The sequence below is a fragment of the Panicum virgatum genome, chromosome 8N (assembly GCF_016808335.1).
Source record: "Panicum virgatum strain AP13 chromosome 8N, P.virgatum_v5, whole genome shotgun sequence".
Classification (NCBI taxonomy): Eukaryota; Viridiplantae; Streptophyta; class Magnoliopsida; order Poales; family Poaceae; genus Panicum; species Panicum virgatum.
In genome coordinates, this window is record NC_053152.1 from 46,581,212 (window position 1) to 46,598,632 (window position 17,421).

Below are 17,421 nucleotides of genomic sequence, written 5' to 3' on the forward strand. Positions count from 1 at the left end.
TATGACATTCGTAAAGGAAGAACGTCATCACATCTCGCAACAACAATTCTCGGCGCACCGCCACCCCTAATCCTAGGATTTCATCCAAGTAAGCACCATGCTGCCCTGATCACTTCTTGTGATCAGGGCAGCATTGTTCTTGCTTTTACCTTGGTATTACTCGTACTGAAGCGTTTTTGATGGCGAGTAATGCTAGTTATCCCGATGTTCGTAGCATGACCTTTAGTAGATCTATCATGCTCTTGTTGTTAATCATCTACGAATATCATATTATCTCTGCGTGATCATGTATTAATCTTATGCTATTTCTCGTTGCATAGGAATTAGTCACGTAGAGATAACACCCTGCTTTTTTTTATCTAGTAGATCTAATCTGTTATGGTTTGTTCTTATACTTAAGAATCGGCTTAATATCTGCTAGGTTAGGCCTTGCAAACGGATTGGATGATCCGGCAATGTATTAGATGCTTTGCTCTGATCTTAATAGGGGTAGATCCGGGAATCGGCTTTTGCTTATTCTTAGGCCTCTTTTCTGGTTAAAGTTTGGTTATCTATTACTCTCGTTAGGCCTAATTACGTGTAGGATATTCCGATCTAGCAGTGAAGCTTTCACCGTTGTGGATTGGATTAACTAGATCTAATTGAAGCAGTTTTTGCAGTTATTTGCTTTATCTATTAACATCTAGATATGCAGATCTGATCTGACACTGGGACTCGATCGACTCTTTAAAGCCGATGCAAGAGTCATCTCGGGGAGCCGACCACGGCTCGGACTAATGTTTACATGTGTTTGTGCATGTAAGCAAACCATCGAAAGCACGTTTGCACCTTTCTGATCGGGTATAGGTCAGGTGGCGCGCACTGCATCTCCGGAAGCATCAGCGTGTGCCAGGATCTGGGCCGTTGACCGAGGGACCGGTGCCAGCCAGCGCCCCGGCAGCCTCCCGGCTCTTCGTGTTGCCTGTCGCTACTCGCCAGTGGGTTTTGACCGACAACACTTTGTCAAGTAGTTGTTGATGGCTAACCAGACGTGCTTTGGATGTAACGGGATGTAGCCAATCGATCTTTCTTGAAGTCTCATGCTTTATACAAGACTGTAGACAATCGGAAGATCTTGGAGGAACAGAAAGCCATAATTGCCAAATTAGCCCTTGCTGCTCGGAACAAGCTTTATGAAGCAAGTTAGCAGCATCATCTGGAGGTTTGTGGTATGAAACGCCAGATTAAGGATCTTGAAGAAGAAAGATCAAAGCTTCAAGAGGAAAACTCTAGGCTGCAAAAGCAATTGCAGACTGCCCAAGCCTGTAAGCACTTGATCTTTTGTCTTGTTTTCTGTCTTGCCAACAATTATTGAAATATCTTTCTTTCATGTTCTCCAGAAGACCATACTCGACTAGTTGCAGCAGCTCAAGCTCTTGTGGATGTGGTTGATTCTGAAGAAGAGTCGTCGAGTAGAAAGTCCTTGGTGGAGCGTTTGGAAGAAGCTCCCCAGAAGATATTTGACGTTATGACGGCTACTTCCAAGAATTATCTAACTCACATGATAGGAGTTGTAGAGTCGTACTTGCCTCGATTTGATTTAGCTCCGATAGCTAAAGGAATAGCTCCTAGTTGCTCTGATGAGAAATTCCGAGAGTATTATAAGGAATCAGAAGTGATTGCGGAGGAAATCCTGAAGAACATGGCAGAGTAGACTGCTTGTAACAACTCCTGTAATCTTCATTGGGTTCTTGTCGTTGTCCATAATTAGTATCCTATTGGTGTGTCTTCAGAAGAATGAACTGATACCGTAGGATAAATATGAACTTAATCGAGTAGAATACTTGAATGGAGTGATCCTTAAAGTTAATCATTTAGGATAGGTCCCGTCAGACTACCCGTTTTGAGAAACTTGTGAAGGTATCCATAAACTACTCGAGCAAGTGAGTAGTGTGTCCTTATCAAGGACTGGAGTAATCCATAAGACAAAACTGTTAGGTACGAACCCCGTCGGGTTGCCCAAGACGTGAATGTCATAGGGATATCCAAGGCTTACTCGAGCAAAGCGAGTAAGGTTTCCTTTAGCCAAGGACTGGAGTAATCCTTAAGGCAGAACTATTAGGTATGAACCCCGTCGGGTTATCCAAGATGTAAATGCCAGAAAGATATCCAAAACTTACTCGAGCGAGGCGAGTAAGGTGTCTAACTTGTAGACTGGAGTAACTACTAAGATTGACCTATTAGGACGCACCCCGTCGAGTTGCCCAAGATGGACAAAATGTAGTAGTATCCATAACGTACTCGAGCAAGCGAGTAGTTTTGCCTTTACAACAAGGCTGGAGTTCCTTATAGTTGACCTATTAGGATGAACTCCGTCGAGTTACCCAAGATGGACAACTAGTAAAGGTATCCATTCACCTTCTCGAGCTAGGCGAGTAGGTTGTGCCCTTATATTAAGGGAAAGGATGCGGCTTGTATAGTTGTTCTGATGGAGAATTGTGTAAGCTTATCCTGAATTGGTGATGCTATCAGATTGCCTTAAATATAGTCGATATGCCAACAAGGGTCCTTGCTTTATTAAAGAAATCCACTAACACCATTAAAATGCTTGGACCAAGGATAAAACTTGCGCAAGTGCTCAATGTTCCAGGAATTTGGCACCTCATTGCCGTCTGCATCAGTGATTCTGTATGATCCTAATCTTGTAACCTTGGTTACGATGAATGGGCCCTCCCATCTCGAATTTAACTTGTGCAGTCCTGTCTCATCCTGAATCCTGCGTAGTACTAGATCTCCAATGTTGAAAGATCTTTGCTGGACATTGCGATCATGATAGCGTCTGACTCCTTGAAGATATCTAGCCGACTGAGTTAAGGCATTGATTCTGGCCTCTTCGACTGAGTCTAACTCAAGTTGTCGAGCTTCATCTACTTCTCCTTCTTGATAGGCTTCTACTCTTGGAGATTTCCACATAATATCTGCGGGTAGTATAGCTTCTGATCCATAGGTGAGGAAGAAGGGAGACTGTCCGGTTGCTTTGCTAGGCTGCGTTCGCAGCCCCCATACCACATGGGGTAATTCTTGAATCCACTTGCCACCTTTCTTGGTGTTAGCATCGTAGAGTCTTTTCTTCAAGCCATCGAGTACTAGGCCGTTGATACGCTCTACTTGACCATTTGCTCGAGGGTGAGCCACTGAGGCATAATTGACCTCGATGCAAGATTTGTCGTAGAAATCCCAAAACAACTGAGACGTAAAGTTAGAGACAAGATCTGTGATGATGGTATGAGGAAAACCAAATTGGTGGATGATGTCAGATATGAAATCCACTGCTCGATCTGATGAAATCTTGACAATAGGCTTGTACTCGATCCACTTGGTGAATTTGTCGACTGCTACCAGCACATGATTGAATCCTCCTAGAGCTACGGTTAATGGTCCGATCATGTCCAAACTCCAACAGGAGAACGGCCATGATGGAGGGATTGTTATCAGGTTGTGTGCTGGAACGTGAGTCCTTTTGCCAAAGAATTGGCAGCCTGGGCATCATCTGGCAAGGTCTTCTACATCTGAAATGACTATTGGCCAGAAGAATCCTGACTTGTAAGCCTTGCCGACTAGTGTCCTTGACGCGGCGTGATTGCCGCAAACTCCTTCATGTATCTCCCTGAGTATGCCTTTGCCTTCTTCAAGGGTAACGCATTTCATGAGGATGCCGGAAGCAGAGCGCTTGTATAGGTTATCGCCGACGAGAACGAAACCCTTGCTACGCCTGATGATGCGGGCAGCTTCAGCGCTTTTGTGATCGACATGTGGTGGAAGCTTGAATTCCTTGATGAAGTCGATAAACTGAGTCCGTCAATCTGCTTCAATCATCAGCACTTCTCTGACTGTGGCCGGGGCCTTCATGTCAGTAGCTTGTTGGCTTTGTTCCTTGACTGATGGGTGGTGAAGTTCATGGACGAAAACTCCTGGTGGAACAGCTGCTCGAGTGGACCCAATTTTGGAGAGGACATCGGCTCCCATGTTGTTGTAGCGATCGACGTGGTGGATCTCCAATCCTGAGAACTTGTTTTCGAGCTTTCTGATTTCTGCAACGTATGCGTCCATTGTATCCTTGTTGATGTCTCATTCTTTATTGACTTGTTGAACGACGAGTAGTGAATCGCCATAAACAAGTAGTCGCTTGATGCTGAGAGATACTGCTAGTCGGAGGCCGTGTAGCAATGCCTCGTATTCAGCTTCATTGTTGGAGACCTTGAACAGAATTTGGAACACATACTTTAATTGTTTTGCCTTGGGGGAGATGAACAAAACTCCTGCACCGCCTCCGTCGATCTTGAGTGAGCCGTCGAAGTACATCACCCAATGCTCTGGAATGTTCTGGGGTGCTGGAATTTTATTTTCCCGCCATTCAGCCAAGAAGTCAACTAGTGCTTGTGACTTAATTGTTGTTCTTGGCTTGAAGTTGATTTCCAAGGCTCCCAGTTCAACTGCCCACTTTGAGATTCGTCCAGTGGCATCCCGATTGTGGAGTATGTCCCCCAATGGGAAGTCAGTTATGACTGAGATCTTGTATTCGTCGAAGTAATGCCGGAGTTTCCTGGAGGTGATTAGAATTCCATACAGAAGTTTCTGAATTGATGGCTATCTAACCTTTGATTCAGAGAGTACTTCGCTGATGAAGTAGACTGGTCTCTGAACACCATAAGCGTGGCCTTCCTCCGGTCGTTCGACTACTATCGCCGTACTGACTACATGGGTAGTCGAAGCAATGTAAAGGAGTAATTCCTCGCCGGGTAGTGGAGCTGTTAGAATCGGCGGTGACTGGAGATGATGTTTGAGACTCTCGAGTGCTTCCGCGGCTTCTGTAGTCCACTCGAATTTATCTTGTCGCTTTAGGAGTTTGAAAAAGGGTAATCCCCGTTCGCCAAGCCTGGACAAGAATCGATTCAAGGCTGCCATGCAGCCTGTAAGCTTCTGGACGTCCTTGATAATAGATGGGGCGTCCATGGCCATGATGGCATTGATCTTATCTGGGTTAGCCTCAATTTCTCGGTTACTGACGATGAATCCGAGTAGTTTTCCAGAGGGTACACCAAAGACGCACTTGGTTGGGTTGAGCTTCCAGCGGAATTTTCGGAGGCTGTTGAAGGTCACTTCCAGGTCAGTAATGAATTGATCCTGGGTCTTCGTTTTGACAACGACGTCGTCAACATAGGCTTCAACATTGCGATGTAGCTGATCGGAGAAGCACAGCTGTATCGCACACTGGTAGGTAGCGCCAGCGTTCTTCAACCCAACGGACATGGTCTTGTAGGCGTATGCCCCATAAGGGGTGATGAAGGCCGTCTTGATTTGGTCTTCTTCTTTTAGGGCGATCTGATGATACCCTGAGTAGCAGTCGAGGAAAGATAACTGGACACATCCTGTTGTCGAGTCGATTACTTGATCAATGCATGGTAGCCCGAAAGGATCCTTTGGGCAGTGCTTGTTTAGATCAGTGTATTCAACGCACATCCTCCACTCGTTATTATTTTTCTTCTAGATGAGCACAGGGTTGGCCAACCAATCAGGATGGTAGACTTCCTTGATGAACCCTGCTGCGAGTAGTTTTGCCAGCTCTTTCTTGATGGCTTCACGCTTGTCCGGTGAGAACCGCCGCAACCGTTGCTTCTTCGGTATGGCTTTAGAGTCGACTTTTAAGGCATGCTCGATCAACTCCTTGGACACCCCTGGCATATCCACTTGTTTCCACGCGAATACGTCTCTGCTGGTCCTAAGGAAGTTGACGAGCTCGAGTTCCTATTTGTCGCCCAGTCCTGTTCCGATGATAGCTGTTTTGGAGTCGTCTCCCTCTTGTAACTGAATAGTCTTCGTGCCTACATCACCGGTTGGTTTAACTGATGAATGACTTGGCTTCTTAGAAGGTATCGAGTCCTTGAGTGAGAGTTCCTTGGCAGCGGCAAGTATTTCACTGACAGAGCTAGGAACCCGGATAGTGGAGGCATGATCTATTGCTTCCTTGTCGCACTCAAAAGACTTGAGGAGGTCTCCACGTAGTTAAAGGACTCCTGTGTTGCCTGGCATCTTGAGGAGCAGGTAAACATAGTGCGGTACCGCCATGAACTTGTCTAGTGCAGGTCTTCCCAAGATAGCGTGGTAGGAAGATTCGAAGTCGGCTACTTCGAACTTGATGTATTCTGTCCGGAAGTTCTGTTCTGTACCAAATGTGACTGGGAGAGTAACCGAGCCGATTGGTGTAGAAGAGTTCCCGGGGACAATGCCATAAAATGGAGCCTTGCTTGGAGTGAGCAGACTCATATAGTTGAGGCCCATCTTTACCAATGTACTTGCAAAGATCAAGTTGAGCCCACTTCCGCCGTCGATGAGTACTCGTGTAAGCTTGGAGCCTTGAACGACTGGATCGAGTACTAGCGGGAATTTTCCAGGTTCAGAGAAGCTGGTCCACTGGTTCTCCCTGGAGAAGTTAATGGGGACCTCGCTATATTTGAGTGGCCTCTAAATTGCTGGCTCGACTGAGAGGATCTCTCTGAGTAGGAGCTTCTGAGCTCGCTTGGAGAAGCTAGGATCTCCTCCAAATATGACGTTGACGACGTTTTGATGCTGTTGGAAACCGTCACGGTCTTTCTTGTCATCTTCATCATCTTTATCTTGTTCTTTCTTTGGAGCAGCTGCAGGTGCCGACTGGAAGGATTTGCGCAAGATTGTGCACTCCCACATCAAGTGGTTGCTCTTGGGATGGATTGGACATCTTTTGGTGTGGAGAATCTTGTCGAACTGATCCTGCGGTTTGTCGCCCTTCTTACCACGTGGGGTGCGATCCATAGTGCTGACTGTATCGTCAGGCTTGCGCTTGCGCGCGGGATCCCACTGGTTGCTGGGGCCTCCACGGTCGTTGAAGCGCTTCCCATTGTTGTCATTGTTGTGGCGGGGGAAGCGACTGCGTTCTTGCTCCTCTTCACCTGCCCAGCGCTGCATCATGTCACGTAGATCTACCACCGTTTTGGGCCGATTACGCCCAAAGTCGCGGTATAGTGACTGGACGGTGATGCCGCTTTGGAAGTAGTCGATGATGTCATCATCGGCGACGTTGGAGATGGTGGCTCTTGTGTCGAAGAAGCGCTTGACGTAGGATCTGATCGACTCGCCTTGCTCCTGCTTGCACATGGACAGGGCGTGTCGAGTAGCTACTCGGTGTAGCGACCCTTGGAAGTTGTCGATGAAGGCCTTCTTGAGGTCATCCCACGAGTGTATGGACTCGCGCGCCAGGCTTACGAGCCACGTGAGGGGTGCGGGCTCCAGGGCCATCGGGAAGTAGAGGACCTTGGTGTTGGTGTCTCCCCCTGGAACACTAACAGCGGTCGAGTATAAACGTAACCATTGAGCAGGGTCTTGCTTACCGTCGTACTTCTGGACATTTGTTGGCTTGAAATCCTTTGGGTACTCAATGTTGTCGAAGACTCTGCTGAGGGCGAGGAAGCGATCGGAGTTGTCTGCAAGCTGTGCTCTGCGTCTTGCGTTGATGATATCCCGTGCGTCCATGATAGAATCGGCTACCTCTTCCCTGTTGTGCCGACGGTTGTCATTGCGGTGCGGCTGAGGCCCGGGGGCTTGGATTACTGGTGGTTGGCCACCCCTGGGGCGGTGGCTGCTCGCAACTTCTTGATCTTCTAGATATCTTTGGTTCTGGTGCTGTTGACGCTGGTGGTCTCCGGGGGTATGGTTTGCTTGAGGTATTGTTGTTGCAGTAGCTCTTGACCACGTACCGTGAAGCGAGGACAGGGGGTTCTGTCTCTCGAGTTGTTCAACAGCGTTTCTAGTGAGATTTATGACTCGTTCCAGCTCGGGATTCTAGGGCATCGTCATGAGTCGCAGGGTTGCTTCTGTCATTGTGGCGATTGGTGTTATGAAAATAGGATCCGCAGCATTGTTGAATTCGTTGTTGAGGTTGCGTGGCGGAAGTTTGGCACGTTCGGCCGCACGAGTCCTACGCACTTCTTTGCGTTGATTCCTTTCCCTGCGGGCTGTACAAGTAACTTTGTCTTCATCAGCTGGAGCGTCTTGGGTCAGATTGTCTACTGAGATCTGATCCAAGGCTTCGTTTGGATCATGGTGGCTTGGAGCTTCCCCATGCTGGATGATTACCGGAACCAAACGTTCGCGAGAGAAGCTTTCCAGGTCTGATCCGTAATCAGCTAGGACAGTTCCACCAGAGTCAGTTTCCCTCTCGGTTACGAGGGGAGCGCCGTGTTGGAACGGGAGATCGTCAATGCTAGCGACTTCTCGCAGGTTGTCGAGTAGTTCTGAGAGAGTGTGGCCTCGGCAAGATTTGAATTGCATCTTGGCCAGCGCATTGGTGATGAAATCCAGGCTGTCTTGAGGCGACTCGATTGGATCTGGGTAAACGTCAAAAACGGGTGCCTCCCGGCTAGCGATGGCTGATTGGTTTTCAACGTGAAGTGGGCGATCCAAGCTACTTTCATAGATGGATTTAATCATCTGTTTGTAAGCAGATGATGAATTGCGCAGACCAAAGACAGGTTGCGCAAGAAGAGTCCCAATCCGAGTAGATTTCGGTTTGAGATCAATCTGAGTCCGAGTAGAACTCGAGTTGTCTTCGAGTTTTGGCTCGATCTCCTTGGCGAGGTCGAGAAGCAATGTAATGCCGCGATCATGAGATCTGGCGAACTTGTTGGAATCTTCCGACGTAGGATTCTTCAGCGTGGGAGAGTTGGTTAAGTGGCTATCGAAGCCGCCTGAACCATTGTCGATGCAGACCCACGAACCGAAGATGAAGGTGGCGCCTCTGGGAGGCGTCGTGGTGCTGAAAGCAAAAGTGGCCATCGAACTCGCCGATGAACTCGCCGAGTCCCCTACCTTAGCAGTAGGGTTTGTAGGTAGGGATCGACGGCTCTGGAACTCGATGGTGCAAGGAACACAAAGATTTAGACAGGTTCGGGCCGCGAGTTGCGTAATACCCTATGTCCTGTGTGGCGGTTTGTATTGCCTTAGGTGTTGATGTGTTTCGAGGGGGTCCCTGCCCGCCCTTATATATCCGGGGGGACAGGGTTACATGAAAAGTCCTAGCTGAGTACAGTTGGAGTCCTTCTACATTACGATCGAATAGTTTTATTTGTACTGCAGCCAGTTCTACGCCTATTCGGGTAGTTTACAACAGAGGTAAGGTACATCTATGAGCTATCCCTTACTCTAGAATATTCTACGCCTGTGAGCAGTCCCGCTACCCCGGGTCTGACACGGGCTTAATGTGCCGGGCTGAGCCCGGCCCGTTCCAGGGGGGCGCCCACCTCCGTGGGCAGTTGTTCTGGGTGAGGGCCCTAGCTGCACTCGGCTAACATAGCTAGCTGACGCCCGCTGGTGGGCCTCCTTTTTCTTAATCGCGCATTAGTCTGGGGTTATGGGTACCTCCGTTCCCATTACGCTGACAGCCGCCTCCGCGAGCTCCTCGCGCCGCCTCTGTGCCCCACCACCCGTGTCGCCGCACCCCTCCGCACGAGCGCCCTATAGAAGGGAGGGGAGGCAGTGGTGGTGGAAGAAGGGAGAGGGGGCATTAGGGAATGCCCGTGTGTTGGGCGCCGGGATGCGAGCCTGCCGCCATGGCCCTGTGCTGCTTCTCCCGGGTGAGGGAGAGAGGAGGAGACGTGGGAGGGAGGATGATCTGGGAGCAGAGAAAGAGGGGACATGTGCTGCCTTCCAGGGGCATACGCCGCTGCTCCTTGGTGAGAGAGGGGGGAGGAGACAGGAGAGGGAGGGAGATCTGGAAAAGAGAGAGAGAGAGAGAGAGAGAGAGAGAGAGAGAGAGAGAGAGGTGCGGGGGGAGGAAGAGACGGGAGAGGGAGGGAGATGTGGGAGAAGGAGAGAGACGGGGAAGACGGACCAAAGAGAGACAGTGATAGGAGAGGAAGGCGACTTGATAAGGTTGAAGAAATAAAAATAATGGACATCACAGCCATACCGTATCATGACCTAGCGGTGATGTCTAGCTATCACCGTCGTTTCATATTACGACCCGGCGATGATAGCTAGACATCACCACCGGATCGGTTTGAACCGGTGGTGATGAGGCGTTTGGGATGGCCCGTTTTGTAGTAGTGTCCTCTCTCTACGGCCCGGTAGGCTGGTATACGAGTGCAACGCGGCCATCATTGCTCGTTGTATGCACGAGGCTTCTCCAATCCTTGGCACAATGTTTATTGGAAGAAGCTCAGAATTTGGCGTGCGAGTGCGAGCAAGGAGCCACGATGCTTCTCTAGAGGACCTCACCAATCGAAATCTCACCTCAGATTTTCTTGAATCCATTTTTTTTTTTTTGCAAACATCCCTCGACGAGATCTCGATGTTCACTTTCCATGGAGTGTCTGGCGACAGGACAAACGGAAGAGGCAAGTTCTATGCGTCTTCTTTTCATGAGCAGCTGACAAGGTAAAAAGTTTGTGTGTATGCTTGCTGCATGGGTGTGGTAAAAGCTAGTTACCTCTTCCAATTTGCTGCTGATTAGGCAAGTGACCTGCACGTTGTTTGTCCGTGGTGTGGTCCATATTTCAACGTTGTCAAAATTCAAAAAAGATATCTGAACTTGGAGTTCCTTCATCATGCTAGCTACTTTATTGTCCAAAAAGTTTCTTTTTATCCAATCAATAATCTTCACCCGTATAGATGAAATTCTTGTATCGCATGCCTGCAGGAACCGGAGGATTAGGGAGTTCATTACGCTCACCTCCAAAAGTGATTACGCAGCTTATATTGTAATTATCCGCAATATTGACTAATTTAGCTCTCTTGTATCTCACGCCTGAAGAAACTAGAGGATTAGGGAGTTCATTACGCTGACCTTAAAAGGTGTTTACCTAATATACCTTATTTCTCGTGAAGAAACAAGAAATATCATTAATTCTTGCTGAATTCAAATCCACTACTAGTAAAGTTCAAGTTTAAATCCATGAGTAGTCAAAACCCAAAAGGCAGATGAGGTTGAAACTTGAAACATACTTGAAACGGTCACAAGGACTAAACAATGTCCACATCTGCCTTTTTAGCAAGTGATTAGTTTATAGTTTGTGCAAGATCGACTAGTAGCACCTGGTCTTTGCATCCGTTGTACGTCCGAGCAACGCTATGCATCTCTCATTCTGGGTTGAAATTCAGAGAAAGTGCCGTCCAGAAGATGGGATTCAGTACAGTGCATACCAGCTTTCAGTACAAAGAAAACATACTCCATCCCGGGATTCAACTGCTTTTGTGATGTGTATATCGAATTTATTTAAACACTGATGCTTTCATGGCCGGACCTACAGGCCCCCGTAGTACATGGTGGTCCGGGTATTGCCATGGCATACCCTAAGATCCGGCCCACCCAGCCCACCCGGAATCGGCCTGCGCCCCTAGCCCCTGCTCCAGACTCCCTCTCGGCCTCTCCTCACGAGGATGCCTGACCCCGACATGCGCCTTGACTCCTCGTGCAGTCGCGCCGTCACGTGGACGCCCCAAACGACCCGACCTCCGCCCGCACCTCGGGTTCTCACACGGACACTGCCGCCTCCGCTGATCCACCCCCGACTCCAGTGGCCTGCCCGACTCCCTCTCCTCGGCTGCACTGCTCGCGGCTCACCACCAGGCACCAGCCGCACCCACCGGATCTACTGCAAGCGCCGGCTCGCCGCACCTGTGGCCTGGCCAGTCTGTCGGCTGCTGCAGCCCACAGTGCCGCCAGCGCTGGCCTGCCCCCAGACAATAGAGGCTCTGCCAGTTCGTCTGGCACCGGCCCGCCCCATCCTCTAACCGGCAAAGTCAAAAGTAAATCTCCATTTCCCTTATTAACCCTGGCCAGTAGATTAGTAGATCAGTAGATCAATAAATGATAATTGATGTCATGTGGATTAATAGATGCAAGACTTGAGGAATGAGACTACATCATACATGGGTTGATTAATGATCATTGATGTATTTTATGTTTCTGTAAATTCCATGAACAATGAAGAGGGATGGAGACATTGCATCACTTTTTCAAAAGCATATGGCAAAGAAGCTTACTGCTTCTTTATCTCCTTCACCGGTTCATGAACTTTAGGGACCGTAGGTTTGATAAGAAGAAATAAGATAATCTCTTTTCATTGTAAGTGTAGTGTAAGCATTCCGGCACTTTTACGAACTGGTATGGATAGTTGTATGGCTCCTGGTGTTCAGTTTTGTAGTTGAAGGTTGATCATCAAACTATTGAGCTAGTTGAAGGGTGGAAATTGGACTTTCCTGTAAAAAATATATAATATGTCCTAGGGTTGAACTGTTTTCTCTAACACGGTGCCAAAATGTGTTTACAGGGCTGGTGAAAAAAGAATTCCAGGACCGGGCTTTAGTGCTACATGATCGGTTCTATAAATGGTTCATTTCTAGCACCAATTTCCCGATGGGTCCTAGAAATGACACATATTTGTCAAATTTATCAAAAAGAAAAAAAATCAAATTTATTTATTTAACCACAAATGATCTTTTTCAAGGAAGATTAATTTCACCACAGATTAAAATTTTTTGAAAGCATTTGTAGTGCTGACTGAATCAGTATATAGTTAAGTCTGCATTATACTTGACCAGGTTACATGGCAAGATTAACATGATCATTAATACATGGCAAGATTAACATGATCATTAATTGATTCTACCTTTACAATTATCTAATCCAACATTGCATATGCATCAATCTGAAATCACACCTAGTCAGGATATGCCAATCCAACAGGCAACTCCTTGTGTTGTACGGCGTCTGCCAACCTAGCATTAGCTTGTTTGCATATGCTAAAATAAAGAAGGAAAAAAAATCCTCGTTTGGTAGGGTTACAGGATCTTCGTCAACGCTGCAAACAATTATAAAGTCACGATAGACATTTATTATTATTTTAGTAGTTTGTCAAACACAGCCGCTAATTGACCACTTATACCTACCATGAAGTACTATATATAGACATGTATGCAGTACTGCAAAGAAGTATACTGCAGATCGAACAAACCAGATAAACTTGCAAACAATGAAGTGCTGGAGCTTGCCTGACGCGTCCACTGCAATCACCATTGCTGCTGTCATCTTCCTCCATGCCATTATTCCACCAGCGGCCATGGCTGCTGTCGTCGAACACACCTTTATTGTAAGCATGATGAGCATCCATGGTTTCAACTCCACGTAACATTCATCAGAATCCGTACAAAATTCAGGAAAGACAATGAAGATTACATTTGCACGCTTGATTATTTGTTGGAATATGCATGTATGTAGGTGAGCCAGGTGAAAATGACGCACTTGTGCAACGAGACGCTGGTCACTTTGGTGAACGGGCAGTTCCCAGGGCCAGCGATAGAGGTCACAGATGGAGATTCGGTGACCGTTCATGTGGTCAACAAGTCACCCTATGACTTAACAATCCACTGGTAATTGCCAATCCTTTGGTTGTCACAAATTAAATAAAAACAACCTAACCATTACCGTTCTAGCAACACATTTTTCACCATGGTAGAAAACAAAACATAAATTTCACCACGTTTGGATGATCTCGACGGTGTGTATGTGCTTAAAATATACTTCAGCGTTGATACACACTAGTAGAGAAACCCACATCCATCCCTCTTTTTTGTATCGGTTGTCGGTGTTTTACCGGCTAGCCTACCTAGGTATACCCTAAGGTAGTAGATTGTTTGTAGGGGATCGCCGAGATCAGAAACACGATGGTGCAAGCAATACGAGGGTTTAGATAGGTTCGTACTACGAGTTGCGTAATACCCTACATCCTGTGTGGTGGTTTGTATAATTTTAGGGGAATAGATTGCCTTGGAGAGTCCCTGCCCGCCCTTATATAGCCCGGGGAGATAGGGTGGTTTCTATCTATACCGACTAGTTTGAAATCTATACGAGTAGTTACATGACCTATGGGTATAGGACATGCCCCATATCCCATATCTCGTACAGGACTGCGCCACGTCAGGTATCCCGTCGCCCCAGGTCTGACATCGGTAGAGTTTAGACCCGAGACTAATGAGATCATTAGTCCTATGTCTAAATTTTATGGTTGTCAGATGACTTTTAGTCCCCGTTAGTAACACCAATCGGGACTAAAGGGTCCTTTAGTCCCAGTTGGGGTTATCAACCGAAACTAAAGGGTTCTTGACGGGTTAGTTTAAAAGGATAGTATCACATCCAAAGTTACACATGTTGTGTAGGTGTGGGGATGCTAAAGAAGCTACATGCAAGACAAGAGGTCTTGGGTTCAAGTCTTGCAGAATGCAGGGGTTTCCCAACTGGGACTAAATGCAGTTTCTATATAGTACATACGTAGTGCCACTGCCTAAGATAGGATTGAAAAACAAGTTAGTTTCTGGCACTTGAGAAATGGCAAATCAGGTTTCATTTTTATTTTCTGAATCTCTTCTTCTATATTTTGCGATGCAGGCATGGCGTGAAGCAGCAGCTCAACTGTTGGGCAGACGGGGTGCCAATGATCACCCAGTGCCCAATTCTACCGAACCACAACTTCACGTACAAGTTTAACGTTGCTGGGCAAGAAGGAACACTGTGGTGGCATGCTCATGTTGCCTTCCTCCAGGCAACCGTGCACGGTGCTCTAGTCATCCGGCCAAGACACGGGGCCAGCTCGTATCCATTTCCAAAGCCTCACAAGGAGATCCCCATCATTTTAGGTTCTATATGAAAGCTGAATTGTTTTCGAATTTGACACTGTTGTAGAAGTACCTAGCAGGCATGCTATGCTTCTGTCTAAACTCTTTTTCTTGTGTTCTTGGTATAATGGCAGGTGAGTGGTGGCAGATGGACCTTGAACGTGCAGATTGGGGCATAGCACACGGTGTCGATCTTTACTTCGGTGCATCGACAATAAATGGAAAGCTTGGAGATCTCTACAACTGCTCTGGTAATCAATTACTTTGGATGTATCTCCATGTTAGTATGTAACCATGTCGAAATACACTCTGTGTTCATTGCACTTGAGTTGAAATCTGCAGGTTCCATTGAGGATGGATACGTGCTAGATGTGGAACCCGGCAAAACCTACCTGCTACGAGTAATCAATGCCGCGCTCTTCGCCGAGTACTACTTGAAGATCGCCGGCCACAAGTTCACGGTGGTTGCCTCAGACGCCAACTATGTTACCCCCTACACCACAGATGTCATCGCCATTGCACCTGGCGAGACGATGGATGCCCTTGTGGTCGCCGACGCAGCTCCCGGCAGATACTACATGGTAGCCCTGCCCAACCAGTCGCCAGAGCCAGACCCGCAGAGTCCGGTATTGATCACAAGAGGAATAGTCCAGTATCGCAGAGTACAAGCACCCGCCGGTGATACTCCAGTGTCACCTGAGATGCCTGACCAGGATGACCTGATGCCATCGCTCCACTTCCATGCCAACCTGACCGGCTTACTACACCATCCTCATCAGCCCACGCCGGTACCGACACAAGTTGATGAGCGCTTGTTCATCACACTCGGTCTGGGCACCGTCTGCCGGCGAGGACACTCCTGCAAGAGGAGCCAGAGTAATGAGACCTTTACGGTGGCGACCATGAACAACATCTCCTTCCAGCAACCGGCGGTAGCCACGCCATTGTTGAAGCTACACTACCACAACACCAACCGCATGGACATGCTGCTGCAAGAACTCCCAGACAAGGCCCCGCGGGTGTTTAACTACACCGACCCAGCCCTCATCCCACCAGGACCCAAGGAGGCGAAGCTGGAGCCGACATCGAAGGCGGCACTCGCACGACGTTTCCGCCATGGCACGGTGGTGGAGGTGGTGTTCCAGGGTACCGCGCTGTTGCAGAGTGAGTCGAACCCGATGCACCTACATGGGCATGATGTGTTCGTGCTCGCTCAGGGGGAAGGAAACTATGATGCAGCGAGGGATGTGGCAAGGTACAACCTTGTGAATCCAGCCATCAAGAACACCGTGCATGTCCCAAGGCTTGGGTGGGTCGCTATCCGCTTCGTCGCAGATAACCCAGGTGCGTATAGGACTTACAATAATTTTCTCCTGATAAAGTCTAAAATTATCAAGGGTTGACCTTTGAGGACATTAACAAATCTTCTGAAGATAATTATTTAATCTTTACTTTCTGTTGAATTTGAAGCTATTAAATTTCATTTAATCTACAGATCTGTTTAGATGTGCGTCATACTTTCTGTTGTTAGCTTTGAAGCAGCATCCCCAATATCTAATATAATACTTTACTTTTTGTAATGGTATACAGGTATATGGTACATGCATTGTCATTTTGGGTTTCATCTTACGATGGGCATGGTAGCATTGTTCATCGTAGAGGATGGGTTAACTACGGACACATCCCTCCCGGCACCACCTGCGGATTTTCCATCATGTCGCCATATCTAAGAATGACATGAATTCTACCATATCCTAGGAAATTGTAGTATTATTCATGGATGCAGTCTAAAAGGTCCAAGCACTAGCTTTCAAAGAAGACACAAAAATAAACAATGATGACCATGTATTTTGATATGAAATATCAAAAATATAGCTGGGTCTAAAGATTGTTAATCAGGAGGTTGTATGCTAATACATATACATTTAGTTTGTATGTTTTTACGGTATTCAATCGTCAACATCTGTATTTCAAGATCCTTTATATCAGAACATGCTAGTTGTGATATGACCATGCTTTATGTGCTCTCTTAACGGTAAAAGTGTGATCTTAGGAACATATGACTGTCTACATGATGTTTGGACATTATATTGTTTTTTATACTACCCTAGCCAAGCAATCCTTATGAAAACCTTGCAGCGACTAGGTTGATTGAAATCACCAAGCAATTACATCTGATGGCAAAAGGCGTCAGTAAAAAAAATAAACATCTAGCTAAGTTACGGCCTTTGATCAGTATTATTACAACGCTCTTTGTCAAAAAGGTTTTTAGCCTTTATAAGAGTTTTTAATTTCTTTAAAAGATCACTACTTGAAAATAGGCCATCAGTACCGGATTATAAGGTATGCTAGTACCAATTTTGCAACCGGTACTGAACCACTCACTACTACAGAACAGGGCTTTGATCCTACACATTTATCCCGGCTGTGGTTGAAACCGGGACCAATAAAGTCTTTAGTCCCGGTTCTAAAGTCTAGGGCCGGTGAGAGATAAAAAAAAGATTTTTTTATTCCGGTTGATGACTTCACCCGAGACTAAAAAGTCATGTTTAATCCCGGGTGGAGTCACCAGCCGGGACCAAATGTTTTAGTCCCGGTTGATGACTTCACCCAGGACTAAAGGGGACTTTTTAGTCCCAAGTGAAGTCTCCACCCGGGACAAAAACCGACTCCATCAATTTATTTATCTCCACAGGCCACAGCTCCCCTCCTCTGTCTCCCTCAAGATCTCTCCACCGC

At 47.1% G+C, this 17,421-nt stretch overlaps 1 protein-coding gene across 1 annotated transcript; it reads left to right on the forward strand.

Moving 5' to 3' along the window:
- The first annotated feature begins 13,043 nt into the window (after nucleotides 1-13,043).
- LOC120685153 (laccase-15-like) lies at nucleotides 13,044-16,412 on the forward strand. Its single transcript, XM_039966981.1, has 6 exons — nucleotides 13,044-13,160; nucleotides 13,289-13,440; nucleotides 14,456-14,703; nucleotides 14,817-14,933; nucleotides 15,025-16,026; nucleotides 16,273-16,412. Exons 1-6 carry the CDS (start codon nucleotides 13,044-13,046, stop codon nucleotides 16,410-16,412), a joined length of 1,776 nt encoding a protein of 591 aa, XP_039822915.1.
- The last annotated feature ends 1,009 nt before the right edge of the window (nucleotides 16,413-17,421 follow it).

What these genes read in the sequence shown, in the direction of transcription:
- LOC120685153 (XM_039966981.1), top strand. Translation starts at nt 13,044, where the DNA reads ATGAAGTGCTGGAGCTTGCCTGACGCGTCCACTGCAATCACCATTGCT. An exon ending in TATGACTTAACAATCCACTG is followed by an intron (nt 13,441 to 14,455) that starts GTAATTGCCAAT and finishes TTTGCGATGCAG; the next exon opens with GCATGGCGTGAAGCAGCAGC. An exon ending in AGATCTCTACAACTGCTCTG is followed by an intron (nt 14,934 to 15,024) that starts GTAATCAATTAC and finishes TGAAATCTGCAG; the next exon opens with GTTCCATTGAGGATGGATAC.